Raw genomic sequence first — 17,294 nt, 5'->3', positions numbered from 1 at the left:
CAGCAGCTAGGCCTCACCACACTGGAAGCGTGGGCGACAGCAGCTGTTGATACTAGGCTAGTGAGGCCATGTTATGCTGCAATCATGGGTGGTGGCAGCTATTGGTACTCAGCAAGTAAGCCCTTGCCGCTCCACAATCATGGGCAGCAGCAGCAGCTATTTGCCTTGCTGTGCCAGTCATGGGTGGCAGCAGCTATCACTATTCTGTTAGTGAGGCTTCACCTTGCAGCAAGCCTGGGTGGCGGCAGCTATTGGTACTCAACCAGTGAGGCCTCGCCACGCCATGCTGCAAGCTTAAGTGTTGGCAGATTAGTATATCCAATAACACCATATGGCCCATTTACCTGAATGCCTTGGTTATTTCACTTCTGGTTGCCATTTCTTATCCTAGGGAGAAGTGAGGAAATTACTCAAAATACTCAAAATGCAGTCTATTGCTCTTACCAACAAAACTCCATTGAGTGAAAGGAGAAAACAGTTATCTTCAGTAATGATTATATTGATGTATTTCTTTTGTACAATATTCCTCGTATGTACAAGTATTATGAATGTACAAAGACAAGTGTGGGAAACAGAAATAGTGGGGGGAAATCGATGACAGATGCTTGTAGTTCTTTACATAATCTTTTCATCTTATAATAAATACCATGCTACTAGTCCTGCAAACACCCCGGAAGACAGGTGAGCTGGTTACACTCGGAGCCAGTACATGCTGGAGCGGATACGGTTGTAGTCAGGTAGTTGCTCACAGGGACCAACAGCAGCAACAGCAGGACACTTGTCGTAGATATACTGGTAGCAGGTGTCGCGCACAACATCAGTCGTCACAGCCTAGTGATTTTAGAATAAAAGGTTATGTGAGAGCTAATCATATATCTTATTCAATCAAAAATACAGTAAACCCTGGACACAACTAATGAAACCCCTCCCTGTCCATTCAGTTCTGGCAATACAACCAAGCTGCTCTCACTAAAATCCTAACATTGTATATTACGAAGGTCAGATTTCAAAGATGGCCTAAATGTACCCAGAGTACAGCTGTGTTGGGGTATAATTAGTTTAGTTTGTCACTGATAGTCTGAAAAAATATACTCAATGAGATAAACTTAACCCCTGTTCCATCTTTAGCCAGTGTCTGAAGTTGACTACAGTATCAAATGACAAAATTCATGTTATGTACAGTCGCGATATGAAGTGATGTCGCCGGTTTCAGAATGTTTCGTACAGGAGCATTTGAAGGTAACGGAAGTGATGTTTACTTTGTGTTTATGTTGTAATGTTCCCTTTTAATGATAATCTATAATACGTTGTGATGTAAAACACGGTAAAATAACGTAGTAGTACCTGAATTACAATTATACATGCATTTGTTTTAAAAAATGCGACTGCGAATGTCATGTGTTGTCTTCAGTACTGAAGACAACCTTGAAATGATTTAGCTCACGTCGTGTGCTTATCTTTGCAAAACAGTTGTTATACGTCGTTCAGATTTAGGCGATATATATATATATATATATATATATATATATAATATATATATATATATATATATATATATATATATATATATATATATTCTTCTGGGTCATTCCATGAACTGTCTTCTGCAGTTATTAATACAGTTGATACACACGCACAGTATGACACGAAGCGAATGGACAGTTACTGTCATTATTTTGCGTTTAATTGATTAAGAAACGATCAAATAATAAAGTTTCACATTAACACCTTTTATTCACTATGATGGCTTCTTATCATAAGCATGGGCACTGGAATATGTAGTAACAATGCTCAGTGACGATGATGAATGAAGAATGCCTTCATAGGTAGGGTTGCCATATCTGAACTATCAAAATTCCGGACGCCTCTACGAACACTCGACCATAGCCTAATGTTTGGCAACGCTGCAATTAGCCTACCCGCCTGCACCACGATCACCACCTCCATTTCAAAGCCATATATTCTTATTTTCCCATCTTCCTCGATTATTCTATGGCACTTATAAGCTGTGGACATGTTCCATTGATCACCTCCAAGCATTAGAAGTCTACATGAAGCTTTTGTCATCGTTATATTGACCAAGAAAGGCAATGATGTTTGTGATCGGTGGCAAAGAGTGAGCTTGGAGTTACAAAACACAACTAGCCTATTCTGAAGCTATTTATTCTTATTTTTCCATCTCCGACTATCCCACGGTAGTTATAGGCTGTGGGCATCTTCCCTTGATCATTATCATGCATTAGAAGTCCACGGTAAGCTTTTGTTATCGTTATGTTGACCACGAAAGGCAAAGAGTGAGTCAGGGGTGAATAATAGGTATGGTGCGCGGGTGATGACGTCATCAAACAAGAGTATAAATTAAATAAATTACGCCATCCAAGTTTAAGATATCGACTAATTATGCATGTCCTATATATTGTGCATATGTTAGATTTATTGTTGTCAATAATGATCATTAAAAGATAATTTTACTTTGTTTGAGTAATATGTCGATATTTGGACTTCATTTGACTTTTTCCTTGGTGAACGAAAACAGTGTCAAAATATTTCGACAACTCTTCGTAAGGCATCATTGAATATTTCTTTTCTATTTTTTTTCTAGCTTGTAAAATATATTTATTTAAGTTATGATGAAGATACAAGAAAATAATGGTACTCTTGAAAATATATAAAGATACTTGCGTGATCGAAAATAAACGTACACGGCGACATCACTTCATATCGCGACTGTACCAGTGAAAGATATTTATATTCCTGTTTGAGAAGCCCCTGCAGTAGAACAACAACACATTCTTCTTTACCTCAATTCTGGCATCCAGTTCATGCAGGGGAATGCGCCTGTTGTAGCACAGCATCTGTCGTCCAATGTCCTCACACACAGGGGTGGTACCATCAAGTTGCAGCAGAAGGTTGGTGCGTAAGATGTTCTTAGCACGCTCCACCTCAAATTCTGTTACATTGGTGCACAGACGCATCCATTCTGACTGCAGGTTGTACATAAAGTCCTGAAAGGGAATGGAACAGGATTGAGGTTTTGAAAAAGATTCAGAGCTGATGTGATTTCTAATACAACCACCAAACTAGATACACTGATGAGGTGAAAACAGAAAATTCTTAAAGCTGTGTAATTCTGAGATACATGCTCGACTAGGTCACTGGGTGGCAAACAATCCTCTTTAGAATTCAGGAGCCAGCAGTCACTGCCGAGTGGTCTAAGACTACCCACATGCTGTCCAGAAGACCACCCATCAACCCGGACTTTAGAGGAAACCGTCCAGTGAATCAAGAATGAGTTCCGGGGGGCAGCATGAGCCAAGCATAACCTGAAGAAAGCCTATCAGCACTATAGGTGGGGATGTATAAAATAAAAAATAAAAAAATTAAATAGATGGGCATTGAATATTTTTACTGATCAAGACTAAGTACTTCAGACAGGTGAGTCATTTCTGTGATATTTGGAAGGTTTCAATCTGTGTCTGTTGCTGGCTGGCATGTTTCTTTTCTTTTGATCATTAAGTAATACATATTCATAAAACAATGAAGAGGAATCTAAAATAAATAGATGTAGTTGATGGCATATCTCTAAAAAATGCCAATCCAACAAACTTCTGGAATGAAAGTTTAAAAGCATTCAAGTAAGAAAATGGTCAATATATTGTCAGCTAGAAGGCTACAAAGAACTTACATCGATCTTGAGTGGCTCACACACGAAGTACATCCCCCAAAGGCCAGTATCCTTGTAGCATGTATTGAAGGACTGGAATGAGTGGCACAAGTTCCCAAGGACAGCAGCCTGCAAGACAAACTTTAGTCTAGCATTTGTACAAGACTTCACTATTAAGGAACAATATGTGAAGCATGTGTGGAAGTTGCAAATGAAATACTGAATGAAAAAAATCTAAATAATAAATGTGTTAAAGCAAATCCTGTGCCCAAGTACTTGATGCTATGTTAGTTGTGTGTGTGTATGTGTTTACTAACCCACCACAGTACCTGATAAAAAAAGTGTACAATCAATGTACCTATCCTGCCAGTCCTAACACAAGGTTCAGAATCTTGGCAACTCTAAATATTTGAGGAATAGCTTAGAGGAATGGACAACAATTATGAGTAGCTATAAAATGGAGACAGGAAGCGAGCATCATGGATAAGAGAGAAGACAAAGACAAGGTATTTTGATAACTATCAAGAATAAAAAATGGACTTGGGAATGTAATATGTATTGACCTGATAACAAATGTACAACAAAAGTAATAGTGTCAGTGTGTCCTTGGGTGGACTAGTGTGATAATAGCTGAATATTATTATTTTTATTCTGTATTACATTTATTGTTCAATGTTCAGAAGTGTACTGGGCACAGGGCTACAACCAGGGATAATCTTGACCATACCTGAGCAAGGTTAGAAGCATTGTGGGCACCTCCACCATGTGTTCGGTCCCAGGAGCCAATGATGGTGTTAGCAATCATGAGAGGGATATTATCTGAGTCAGCCCAGCCTGCACCCTCCACAGCAATGGCAATGTGAGCGAGGGGCATGGCATCATCTCGCACACGAATATCTGCACCTGTGGTTGAAACGAGTCATGATGTTGACTAGTTCATGTTAATCATGGTTTTCATGTACAGTTTAGCTTTGTACTTTGTCTGCAAAGTATTTACAATACAAATTCATTTCAATGGATCTTCATTTACTAGATGTAAGATTTAGCAAAAGGTATTTTTTGGTTACTTTGAACTCAGTTTAGTGAACTGTCCAAATCTTAAATTGAGATTTAATCAAGCAATCTACTAAATGAGATTTAGTAACATAGTTCATGACATTAAAATTGCATTCTAGGAGGCTCAATTTAATGGAATGTTCCACAAAATAAAATGTTTTGAATTAAGACAAAAATGATCAACAAAACTGCTTTTTACTTGCCTTACACTCTTATGAATACCTTACTGTTACTGTCTGCCTACACCAACTAAACCTACAAACCTACCCAAGCTATTACCTCCAAACTGCTTCTTATGTCGAGTGATGAAGGTAAGTAATGAAACCTCATGCAGCAGCTTAACAACAACTCATCCATGTTGGTATAATTACAATCCTATGTTCTGCTAGGTTTCTTGGTGTCCTGTATTGACCTAAACACAAGTTTAGAGTATTAGAACCACCAAAGGACTTACCAGTGAATCGGCAGGGGGCTACCTCAGGGGTCTGCCCTTCGTATGTCACGCCGAGACCCTTGAAGTGGTCCTCGGCCAGTTTAACCAGGGAGCCATGATCAACGCCACCTGCCCCGGCCAACACAATGCGTGGAGCCTTGTAATGTGTTGTGATGTAGTCTACAAGGTCACTGCGAGAGATGGATCTGAGGAATACATCAGGTGGTCAATGTAAGAACTTTTTGATTATTCTGTTTAAACTTATAAAGCTGAGTGACCATGACATGAACTATGCATTAAAGGGTAAATGTAAAGACTAGTGTTATCTTTTACCCTCTTAAAAATCAAGGAATGATTGTCATGCTGCATAACCCAATCAGTTTTCACCTTCACATGAGGAAAGAAAAGAGGATGGTTTTATTTCTATTAATAAGTGAAGGAAAATGAACATGTAAACAACCAAAGAGTTGGACAGATGGTGAGCTTCCAACTTAGCTCATTGTTCAACAAAATGCAGAAGTGTCTTTAACATGTATGCTTTAGAAGTTATGACAAATTATGACTGCTTGAAGAACCTGCATTTCTGGCTCGAATTCCACGCCTGAGCTAGAACCTGCGACTAAAAGTGCCCACCCAGGGGTAAGGAACACCTTTTAAAGTGTCACATCAGAGAACAATAATTAGGAGGGCTATAATAACAAGATAAATAATAAGGCCATAAAGGTGTCAATCAGGTAAGGTAAACCAGAAGAAAAAAAAAAAAAATAGATCAAGACAGTTGCCTACTCAAGGATAGGAAAAGCAGAGAACAACCAAAAATGTTTGGGAAACAATCAGACAGGTCAACTGATGAACAATGATTAGTAGGTACACATCAACAATCGAATAACCTCACACTAAATTTCGTACAATCTATGAGACATCATTTGACCACTCACTTGATGTTCTTAGTGGGTCCCAGGATAGTGCGGCCTAGTGGGGTACCCTGGAAGGCCACAGCATGCAGATGATCAAATACCACCTCCTGCAGGTTGCTTTCCACTTCTTGCATCTCACGCAGGATCACACCACGTTCTCGTTCGATTTCAGCCTGAATGAAAAAATATAATAGAAATACAATATCTTTGAGGGACACAAGACAAATGATACAAAAAGAGATGGATGACTATGTCACGTTACGTGAAGTAGTAAATGAATTTGTGTTGAGCTTTTACAGTGCTGCAAGTATATTGCTGAGGATCAATCCCACAGCAAAATAGATTGTGTCCACAGACATTTTAAAGACCATCATCATGCATAAATACAGTATGCGCGGAAAGTGCTGTCGTCAAGGTGCCGACGACAATTCTTTTCGCGTTAAGTGAAAGAGGCTCACAACTACCCTCCCGGGATCACAAGATGTTCTGACGCTTTTGCATCACTAACTGGCAACCCTCTACGCTCTCCGGGGAGCAGGCACCAGTGTTGATAGTCACCGATGGTAGCTGCTCAGCTGCCATTTAGAGAGGTTGTACAATCGTCAGGCGTGCCAGACGAAGGCTAATGGCGCTCTCATTTTGCTTAATTCCACCCTCTCAGTATGCCTAAAATGACTACAAGCAGAGACAAACAGAAGGAGGTGTTCACTTTATATAAGGCTGGTTACGATCTCCCATTTATTTCCTGTCAAACTGGTGTTGGGTTCAGCACAACACAGTGGCTGGTGCAGCGTTTCAAGGACATCGGAGAGGCTACTGCACTGGCACCCCTTCCCAAGTGTGACTGGCCTCGTAAGACTACTTCTAGGACCCGTGCACTTATCTCTAGGTTCTACGGGCCGTCGTTTGTACGACAAAGGCCCGTTCCCCCGTAAGGGGGAAATCATACAAGCAAGTTATCTCTAGGCAGGTTGTTAAGGAACCAAGGCTGACAGCACGAGGAATCAAAGAAAAGAACCCACAGTTACTGGAACATGTATCTCTAGGGAGCATACAGCAGCTACCTTGGCTACAAATGTTACCACGCCCGCAAGAAGCCCGTTAACTGCACAGCAAAAGAAGAGAGTAAAATTTTGCAAGAAATACCTAGCCTGGAGTGAGGAGGAATGGAAAACGGTGCTATGGAGTGATGAAGCAACCTTCACCGTGACTGGGACACCGTCATCACGAGTGTACCGCAAGCCAGGCACCAACCCCTTGGACCCCAAGTACATGTCAAAGTTTGTGAAGCACCTAGCTTCACTCATGGTGTGGGGCTGTTTCACCTACTATGGAGTTGGTGAATTAGTTGTTCTTCCTGCTAACGTTAGGGTAAACCAACACAACTATTTGGAGCTATTAAGTGATGTCCTGTGCGATTCGTTTGAAAAAACAAAGGCAAGAGTATTTATGCAGGATTCTGCTCCTGCACATGTAGCAAAATCTGTGAAGCAGTGGTTGACTGATTGTGATATTCCCTTCATCAGTGATTGGCCTGGAAATAGCCCAGATATTGACCCCATAGAAAACTTATGGGGATACATGAAGAGACACCTGCGTGGTATGGACACGTCATCAGTGCCGAAACTTGAGGCTGCAATCAAGCAACTGTGGGCCAGTTTTTCACTCACCTACCTGCAAAACCTTGCAACCAGTCTCCCTAAATGTCTTGAGGATATTGTAAAAAGGAAGGGTTATGCAAATAAATACTAACTGGTCCAATGATACGTATTTGTTTGTCCACCATTCTCCCAGAATGTCATAATCAATATTTTATTTAGGCGGCGACAACACTTTCCACACATACTGTATTGTGCAGAACAGCTAAACCTTGGCATCATAGTAGGGAATGAAGTGATACCACATCTCAGTACTAAGAGGGGAGGGAAGGTTGGATTGATGGAGCAGCAAGGTAATGTTAAAGAATAAACTCTCATATGGTACCTAACTCAACCCCTTTTCCCTGTTTCTATACTTCATATAAATATGAAATATAAGTAAAGAACAAATAAATCCTTTCTCACTCTTTTATATCATTCTTACCTCTCCAAACTTGCTGTTCTGGATAATGTCTGAGAGGATCTCCACAGCCCTGGGGATGTCCTGGGAAAAGCACTTGGCGTAGAACACAGTCTGCTCCCGGGAAGTGTAAGCATTGAGGTGTGACCCAATGTTCTCCACCTCTAGCTCTAGATCAGTTTGAGAGCGCTTAGAGGTTCCCTATAAAGGAAATGGAAAGTTTCCGATAGAGGTTAAGATAGATTTATGGATAAGGCAAGGAGTAAGTCAATAATTTAATCTCAGGAGCTGCCATGAATGGGCCAACTGGCATACTGTGATCTTAAATCCTTGTGTACACAAAACTTTCTAGATGAGCGGACTGTTCCAGAGACTGCTGATAAAAGGGCCAAAAAAGTGAATTTCTTGATTCCCTTCTTTTTGTTATATTTAATTTCCTCTGAAAGTAAACCACATTCTCTTTACTCACCTTGAAGGCCATATGCTCCAGAAAGTGTGCCACTCCATTGTTAGCATCAGTCTCAAATCGAGAGCCGGTGTCGATCCAGAGACCAACAGTAGCTGTGGGTGCCCCAGAGTCTTCAGTGGCCACACGCAAGCCATTGTCCAGCACTGTAACACGTGTGGCTGGCACATTAAGGAGTGTTTGCTCATAGCTGGCGGCAGCAGCTGTAGCCCTCCATCGCACAGGCTAGGAATGGGAAAGAAGTATGGCATTAGTTTTGATCACTGATGATATTACTGACTTCTTCATAAGACTATTGAAGGGATTATAATGATCTCTCAAACTGGTAAAAGTATAATTTTTCTTTTAGGCATCACAATCAAAGGTAGGGGAAACCTGCTTCTGTGGGTAGAAAGTAAGGAATGTGGAGGATCAAAACAGCAGGCATTCACCTTGCTCATTTTCTGTAAGCTACTGCCAACTGTTAAGGGAGAAATACAATAGATGAGAGAGTGACTTACAAAATTTGGTCAGTGTTTTTGAGTGTCTGTAAAAGGAGAAAGCTGAAAGTAAATGTCAACAAAAGTAAAGTGATGGTTTGTGAGTGAAGTAGAAGTGAGGTTGTAGATTTTGTATGCCCATATAAAGTGGAAACTGAATGTGAAAAAGAATGCAAAATAATTTGGAATGGTGAAGAAATGGAGGAGGTCATTGAGTTTAAGTATCTTGGATTAGTTATGTGTAAGCATGGTGGTACGGAGGGAGAGATAAGAGAAAGGGCATTGAAAGTAAGAAGGGTGGTAGGGTCTTTGGGACGAATCATGAATGGCAGAAGTGTGAGCATAGAGGTAAAGAGGGATTTGAGAAATGCAATAATAGTACCAACCCTCACATATGCAAGTGAAATGTGGGCCTGGAATGAAAGTCAGAGGTCTAGAGTGCAGGCAGTGGAAATGAGTTATTTGAGAGTGCTTGTGGTGTGAGTAGAATGGATAGAATGAGTAATGACAGTGTGTACAAGCATTTTGGAATGTGTCATGGGGGTGAAGGGAAGAAGTGTGGAGTGGTGGAAGAAGTGAAGCGACAGACTTTAAAGTGGTTTGGCAACATGGAGCGAATGGAGGAAAATAAGATGACCAGAAGGGTGTATGAGAGTGAGATAGAGGAAGGGAATGCTAGAGGACGACCTCCAGTGGAATGGAGGGATAAGGTGCAAGAGTACATTAGGGAGAGGGGGGAAAGATCTTTGAGAAACTTTGAGCATAGATAAAGTTGGAAACTTTTCTGCCGTGGCCATCCCCTGATGGGAGCTCCAAGGAGCAGGCGTCGATGAAATAATGAAAACAGATGAGAGTAGCTATTTCAACACACTATGTATAACACAAGACACACACATACACACACACACACACACACACACCCTACATGAATGTGCTAGCCATCACCAGTTCGGTTTTTATTTCATTATTAAAAAAGACTAAATATATACTTGTACTCTACCACTGACAATTCCATGATTCATTATAACTGGCAGAAGAATTTAAGTAAATGGAGAAAGTTGGCTGAGCTGCACTGCCATCTTTTCATCTTGGGGAAAAGGAACTTTGCTCTCCTATTCTCCTAAGTTTTCTGGAGGTTATCCTTATTTTTGAAACTATACCAACAATAACTGAAGAGTTTCATTCAACAGAGAAGCTATAAGAGTGCTAGAGCAAATCAGTCACCAAATCACAGCTGTTTCAAGGTAGAATCAAATACATCCTTAACAAAAAAGCAACATATTTTGTACAGAAATGAACTCAAGTGTATATTGCCGTGGAAAACTGCACAGTGCTGTGGTTGTGTGGTTGATCTTGGTTCAGTAGTGGCTACAGCAGGTAACTAATCAACTCATCCAAGCCAACTTGCATGGGGTCTAACCCTCCACGTAAGTCAATCCATTCTTTCACACTATGAACTTTCTCAAATCGTCTTTTGATCAATTAATACATAAATCTAATGGTAAACTGTTTAGTGCAATCATTTTGATAATTAGCAATCCTGAAAAATAAATGAGCAAATAATTGTGAAATGACCTAATTATTAGCCTAAGCTGAGATGTGGAATCCCATGTCCCAGCAATCTTCAGGGAGGCAATTCCTACGGTGGAAAGGTATTATGACCTCACAAGAATGTTGACTTTTTTCTGAATACAAGTAGACTTGGCACTAAACAGACAATAACAATATGAAAACCATAAGTAATAACTGTGTGGGAAGACACTTAGTTCTCCTGAATTATAAATGAATGTTTATTAACATAAGAACATACGAACATAGGGAAACTGCAAGAGGCCGAGTGGCCTACACAAGGCAACTCCAGAATCCCCCCCACTACTCACGATGGGTGAGGTGTAGTTTCAGGGGTTACAGGTAGAGGCTTGATCCTCGTTTAGCTTCAGTACGGGCGTACGCGCCAGTACCCTGTCTCCTTACTGCACCCACACCTCACTGCCACCTGTCATCCTCGTTCATGTAGCTATCCAGTCTACTCTTAAAACAAGCTATCGTCCCTGCACTAGCTATGTGATTGCTGAATCTATTCCATTCCCCCACCACCCTATTACTAAACCAATGGTTGCCTATATCTCTCCTAAATCTATACTTTTCTAATTTAAATCCATTACTGCGTGTTCTATCCTGCTGGCCAATTCTCAGTACTTTACTTATATCACCTTTGTTGTAACCCTTGACCCATTTGAATACTTCTATCAGATCTCCCCGCACTCTTCATCTTTCTAGTGAATATAAGTTTAGATGTTTCAGCCTATTTTGATATAGGAGGTTCCTCAGCCCCTGAATCATCTTGGTCATCCTCCTCTTAACTGATTCTAGCAAGTTGATGTCCATTCTGTAGTGTGGGCACCAAAACTGGACAGCATAATCCAAGTGTGGCCTAACTAACACTAAATAGAGTCTGAGGATGATCTCTGAACTCCTGTTGGTTACCGTCCTGTTAATATAGCCTAATACCCTGTTAGCCCTATTCCTCGCACTAATACATTGTTTCCTTAGTTTTACGTCAGAGTTCACTAATCCACCCAAATCCCTTTCACACTCTGATCTGCGTATCGCTGTGGAGTCTAAACTATACCCGTGTAATGGGTTGTGTGTTCCTACACTAAGTACGCTACACTTGGTGATGTTAAAATTCATCTGCCATTTCTCAGACCAAGCTGACAGTTTGTTGAGATCCTCCTGCAGTGCTCTAGCTCTAGTCCTAATAGTACATCCTATTTTGGTGTCATCTGCAAATATACCTATGTCACTAGTTATCCCATTGTCTATGTCACTGATGCAGATAATGAATAAAAGCAGGCCTAAAACTGAACCTTGAGGAACCCCACTGGTAACATTACCCCATTCGGATTTTTTACCGTTAATGGTAACCCTCTGTTTCCTGTCGCTAATCCACGCCTTAATCCAATCAAATACCTTTCCTCTTATTCCATGAGCCCTGACTTTATTTAACAGTCTCTGGTGAGGTACCTTATCGAAGGCCTTACTAAAATCAAGATAAACTACATCGAAGCTCTCATCATTGTCAGCTGCCTCATATACTCTATTGTAAAAGGATAAAAGATTAGTGAGGCATGACTTTCCTTTAATAAACCCACGCAGTGAGTTGTGAATTAAATTATGTCTGTCAATATGGTCCTTAATACTATCAGCTATTATTGACTCAATCATTTTACCTATAACTACGTCAAACTAATCGGCCAATAGTTTTCCATAGAAGATTTGTCACCCTTCTTAAATATTGGAATAACGTGTGCCTGCCTCCATGAAACAGGCACCACCCCTGTGTCTAGCGACTTCCTAAATACTTCTGTTAACTGCCCACTGATTTCTGTTTCACATTCCTTTACTACCCTGGGGAAAAGTTCATCTGGCTCTGGCGCCTTGGTGACTTTAAGTCTATCTATCTGTCTAATCACACGCTCCCTACTTATGTTGATGTTGGTTAATAAGAACATAAGAACATAGGAGTCTGCAAGCGGTTGGTAGACCTGTACGAGGCAGCTCCTCTGAACCTAAGCTCCCGTGTATCCAACCCCACCTAATATCGCTGTCCATGAATTTATCCAATCTATTTTTGAATGTGACAATTGTATTGGCACTCACCACATGACTGCTAAGCCTATTCCACTCATCCACCACCCTGTTTGTAAACCAATTTTTGCCTATGTCCCTCTTGAATCTGAATTTATTCAGTTTCAACCCATTACTTCATGTCCTACCCGGTTCTCTTACCAACAAAACCTTATGAATGTCTCCCTTATTAAAGCCCTTCATCCATTTATAAACCTCGATCATGTCTCCACGCACCCTTCACCTTTCTAGAGAATGCAAGTTTAACTGTTTGAGTCTTTCCTCGTATGGCAAGTTTCTCAACCCCTGAATCCTTCTACCTCTTCTCCCCTGTAGATCTATTCTCCCTGAGGTATATCATCTAATCTTTCTTTGGTAAATACTGTTAAGAAATATCTATTTAATGCCTCGCTCATTTCCTCATCTCTATCAATCGGTGATTCTCCTGACTTAAGCGGCCCTATCTTATCCCTAACCTTGGTCTTATAAAGCTGAAAGAAGCCCTTTGGATTGGTCTTTGCTTCCCTGGCAATTCTAATCTCATAATTACGTTTTGCCATATGCGTGTTCTTCTTCACTGTTCTAGCTAAATCATTGTAACTATCCCTTAGGTGAGTTTCCCCCCTTTTGATTCAAATATATAGTCCTCTTTTCCTTCCTATTTCAGTCTGTTGAACTGACTTCCCTGTGAGGTATGAACTGTTTCTGCCCTAGTTTAATCTCCCTGACCAGACTATTGTACTCACCCTCCAAGCTGCTGACCTGACTAGTGACCTCACCAGAGATTAACGCCCCTCCCTGCTCTGGGTCCTGATCTACCTCTGATATACCTTTGCAGCTGCTTTCTTAATCCCTCGTAGTCTGTCTTCCTGAAGTCAGGTATTAATGTGTAGTTACTGCTGACTCTATCCTTCCATTTGATATTAAATCTAATTTCCTTATGATCACTGTTACCTAATGAATCCCCAACCTCAATGTTGCTTAATATGTCCTCTCTATTAGTTAACAACAAATCCAAAATATTTGCTTCCCTCGTTGGTGTTCTAATTAACTGCTTCAGGAAACTATCCTGTATCACATCAAACAAATCCTGTGCCTCTTGGTCTCCGGATAAATTATACAACTATGTTCTTATAATTGAAATCCCCAATTACACACACATTTCTATATCTTGATGCCCTACTAATTTCCTGTAAAAGGGGTTGGCTACTGTCCTTGGTAAGGTTGGGCAGTCTGTAAAGTACTCCTATGACAAGCTTCTCCTTCCTACCTATTGTTTCTACCCAGAGGTATTCTGTATTGCTATCTACCTTGATTGAGTTGTTAATGAGACACTTAAGATTGTCCCTGACGAAGAGTGCGACCCCACCCCCCTTCCTGCCTATTCGATCTTGGTGGAATAACGGTAAAATTCTAGTGTTTGCCCATACTCCCCCCTCCCCCCCATACAAGCCTGGGGACCTGGTGGGAATGAGGGGTTTCGGGTGGGGGACACGAAATCCTTCGCAATCGCATATTTTTTTTAGTGTGTGTGTGTGGGGGGGGGAACTCCCTAGATCTAGGGAAATTTCCTAAATTTAGGGAATTTTTCCTCCCACCACCACTAAAATAAGCGTTTGCGACGAATTTAGTGTTTCCCATACGGAAACCACGCACTCACTGGATCCCCAAGCTTGTTTTGGGAGAGAAGCGTAGTGAACCCACCAAACAATGCTCACCACACCATCTGGCATGGCGTCGGAGGCCATCTGTGCTCACATAAACCGCCTACACCACACTCATGCCCTCTCTAGTAGGTTGTCACCTCATCGCAAGGTTTCTGTCCTCCAAGTAGAGTACGAGGCACCAAACACAGTGTATCTTCATTGTTTATCACTGACACAAGTAAAACCACCGGCTAGCCGGGATCCGTCCAACAGTACTGCGGGGTGTACAGGAAGTGCAGGCCCTCAAACCTCCTGCCCAAGCTGTTCGAGCATGTGAATCCATACTGACCGGATTTTGAATCTGCTTCACGGGTTCGTATTCCCAGTATACAAGGTGATTGTGGATATTGACTCCGCGCCTCCAGAATACGATAATAAGCCTCCATATATCATAGTTAAAAAAACAAAGTACTTAAAAGTAAAGAAGTCGAATTAATCCCCTTCCCCCAACGATCTTGAGGGACCTGCGTGAACTCAGGGTATTTGGGTGGGGGAGCATATTCAAACTACTCCAACTGAACTCCAATCAACCCCCCTGCTAGCCAAGGGGGGGGCACAGCTCCCCCCTGGACCCACCCACCCTCTTAAAATACCCCAAGCGAACAGCAAACTGAGGGACATTGACACACAAGTAACCTGCATTCGGACCTGCTTCACGTGTTCGTATGTGCTACTAGTAAGTAAATACATAGTCGTATATGACGGTTGCAAGATTCCTATGACGTAAATTACTTACCGTTTAGATGCTTCATTGATCTTAATGCTGTAACTTGAACCCCCCTTTGGTATGGAGAGTGAGTGAAATTGCATGGTTTCCGTACGTTGTAAAAAAACCCAGAATGTATGAAATTTCCCTACATCTAAGTAATTGTAAGGAATTTCCCTACATCTAGGGTATTTTTCAACCCCCCATAACTCAAAAACTATGCATTTGCGACGCATTTCATGTTTACTACTGCATTCCCCGAAGTCTCAGTGGCCCCCTAGCCAATTTTGGTTGGGAGGGGTGAGTATAGGCAAACACTAAAATAACACCGGAAAAACTTATACCCTTTAATCTCTAATTCTGGGAGAAAGTGTCTGTCATGACTCTGTGATCACTATCATATCAAATTTCTCTATGCACGCCTTTCCCCTCAATAAACTATCTTATTCCTAATACTTCTACTGTTTGTATAGTACACATTTAGACCTACCCCTTGCTTTACCCTGCAGCTGCTATTATTATTACTATACTTAGTGCTCCCACTTGGTATTGCCATCTTAGGCCCCTTCTTACTTATCCTAAAAAACCCTGTAGGGCCCCCAATCCACTTTCAAGGGCATCAGACAAGATCTGTACCCCCTCCTGTGAAAGGTGAACCCTGTCCCTCTGGTATAGGTAGTTCTTGTCAAAGAAACAGTCCCAGGCATCGACAAATGTCCATCAATTGGCTTTGCAATAATCTGCCAACCTGCAGTTTAATACAATAGTCCTGGACAGCCAAATGCCACCAACCCGCCACCTTGGCAGAACCCCACACACCACAGGAACCCCGCCCATGGACATAACTCTTCGAAGAGCCTCCCTGTAGCGATGCAGAAGCTGCTCGCTACCTAACCTGCCTATGTCGTTCCCTCCCACGCTCAGGCAGATGATGAGTTTGACTCCCTCGCCTGACATGCACGACTCTACCCTATCGCTGACATCCCTAATCCCCGCACCTGGAAAACACACCCTGGTCCTTCTTTTCCTATCTTTAGCACAGAAGGCCCTATATAAAAACCTGACCTGGCTATCCCCAACAACCAAAATGTTACCTTTGGGCAGAGATTTGTCAACTGCCCTCCTCTCCTTCACCTCCTGCTCCTCCACTCCTTCCTCCTCCCTCGGCTCAGAGAGAGCCTGGAAGGAGTTGCGGCACTCCACACCCACAGGATTGGACCTCTTCAACCTCAAGCAGCTGCCATGGCTCCGGACTACCTGCCAGCCCCAATCTTGTGGCGGTGTACTATGTACATCGCCTGTCTGAGGACCTGATGAACGAAGGACTCGATTTTCCTTCCTCATGGCCTCCACAGTCCTCTCCAACTCTTCTATTCTCTCCAAGAGAGAATTCGCCAACTCAACTGTACCCCCACCGGCCCCGCCTCCTCCCCTCACTACACCACCGAAACTCATCCCACCAGACATGGTCAACCCAAGAGCTAGCCAGAGCACGTCCTATCACCTTGAAGACCTGAGGTGAATGAATGAGTCTAGAATTTAAGGCAGGTGGAGAAATTAGTTAAGTTGATGGTATAAAATAGGTTTGAATACAAAATTTCGTTTGCCAGATTACTTTAAATTCAACTTGTCGGTAAATCCGGTGATCTTACTTTCTTACGTTTGTGGTGTGTGTGTGTGTGTGTGTGTGTGTGTTGCAAACCCAGAATCCGGTGTTTGTTACGTGACCACAACCCCCAATAAAACACACCCCAGCCATGACCACGTACGCCTTAAGCCTATTCTCACCAACCCTTCACCAGCGGCTGAACACCCAAGTACACAAATCCACTTCAGGGAACTTAAATAAAACTAAAAGAGCCGACATGAATTATTGGGTCAGGCCGCCACCACTCCTGCCCCGAGCCCCGCCGCCACCCGCAAACCACAACGGCCTTACCCAATAGTCCCTTAATTCCTCACCTTGACCAGGGCCGTCTTGTTGGTGTAGGCCCTGAGGAGAGCGCCAGCCGGCCGGACCAGGCGAGACATCTTGGTGGAGGGGAATGGCTCGGCAGAACATGGAGGCTCCAGGGCTAGCTCCAGCGACGAGGATATCAATAGGGAATGACACATATTTTCATATACACAAAATATTGCTTAGAATAAAATATCATGGTTATTTTTATAACGAGATACT

The 17,294-nt window shown here is 42.1% G+C and overlaps 1 protein-coding gene across 1 annotated transcript; it reads right to left on the bottom strand.

The window, feature by feature from the left end:
- Positions 1–488: 488 nt before the first annotated feature.
- On the bottom strand, positions 489–17,209 carry LOC127000027 (mitochondrial-processing peptidase subunit beta-like). Its single transcript, XM_050863425.1, has 9 exons — positions 17,078–17,209; positions 8,598–8,819; positions 8,153–8,329; positions 6,092–6,243; positions 5,175–5,359; positions 4,392–4,567; positions 3,686–3,793; positions 2,802–3,005; positions 489–831 (listed from the first exon to the last, which is right to left on the bottom strand). The coding sequence occupies exons 1-9, from the start codon at positions 17,144–17,146 to the stop codon at positions 691–693; spliced, it is 1,434 nt and encodes a 477-aa protein (XP_050719382.1). The 5' UTR covers positions 17,147–17,209; the 3' UTR covers positions 489–690.
- Positions 17,210–17,294: the final 85 nt, after the last annotated feature.

The sequence above is a fragment of the Eriocheir sinensis genome, chromosome 17 (assembly GCF_024679095.1).
Source record: "Eriocheir sinensis breed Jianghai 21 chromosome 17, ASM2467909v1, whole genome shotgun sequence".
NCBI classification, from domain to species: Eukaryota; Metazoa; Arthropoda; class Malacostraca; order Decapoda; family Varunidae; genus Eriocheir; species Eriocheir sinensis.
The sequence above is the reverse complement of the archived record's forward strand: the minus strand, read 5'-3'. Positions and strand labels throughout refer to the sequence as shown.

Excerpts from the sequence above, each read along its gene's own strand:
- LOC127000027 (XM_050863425.1), bottom strand. The coding sequence starts at position 17,146 with ATGTCTCGCCTGGTCCGGCCGGCTGGCGCTCTCCTCAGGGCCTACACC. Across the intron at positions 5,360-6,091 it reads GGACCCACTAAGAACATCAA|ATCCATCTCTCGCAGTGACC; the intron begins GTGAGTGGTCAA and ends TGTATTCCTCAG. Across the intron at positions 3,794-4,391 it reads ATGCTTCTAACCTTGCTCAG|GCTGCTGTCCTTGGGAACTT; the intron begins GTATGGTCAAGA and ends TTTGTCTTGCAG.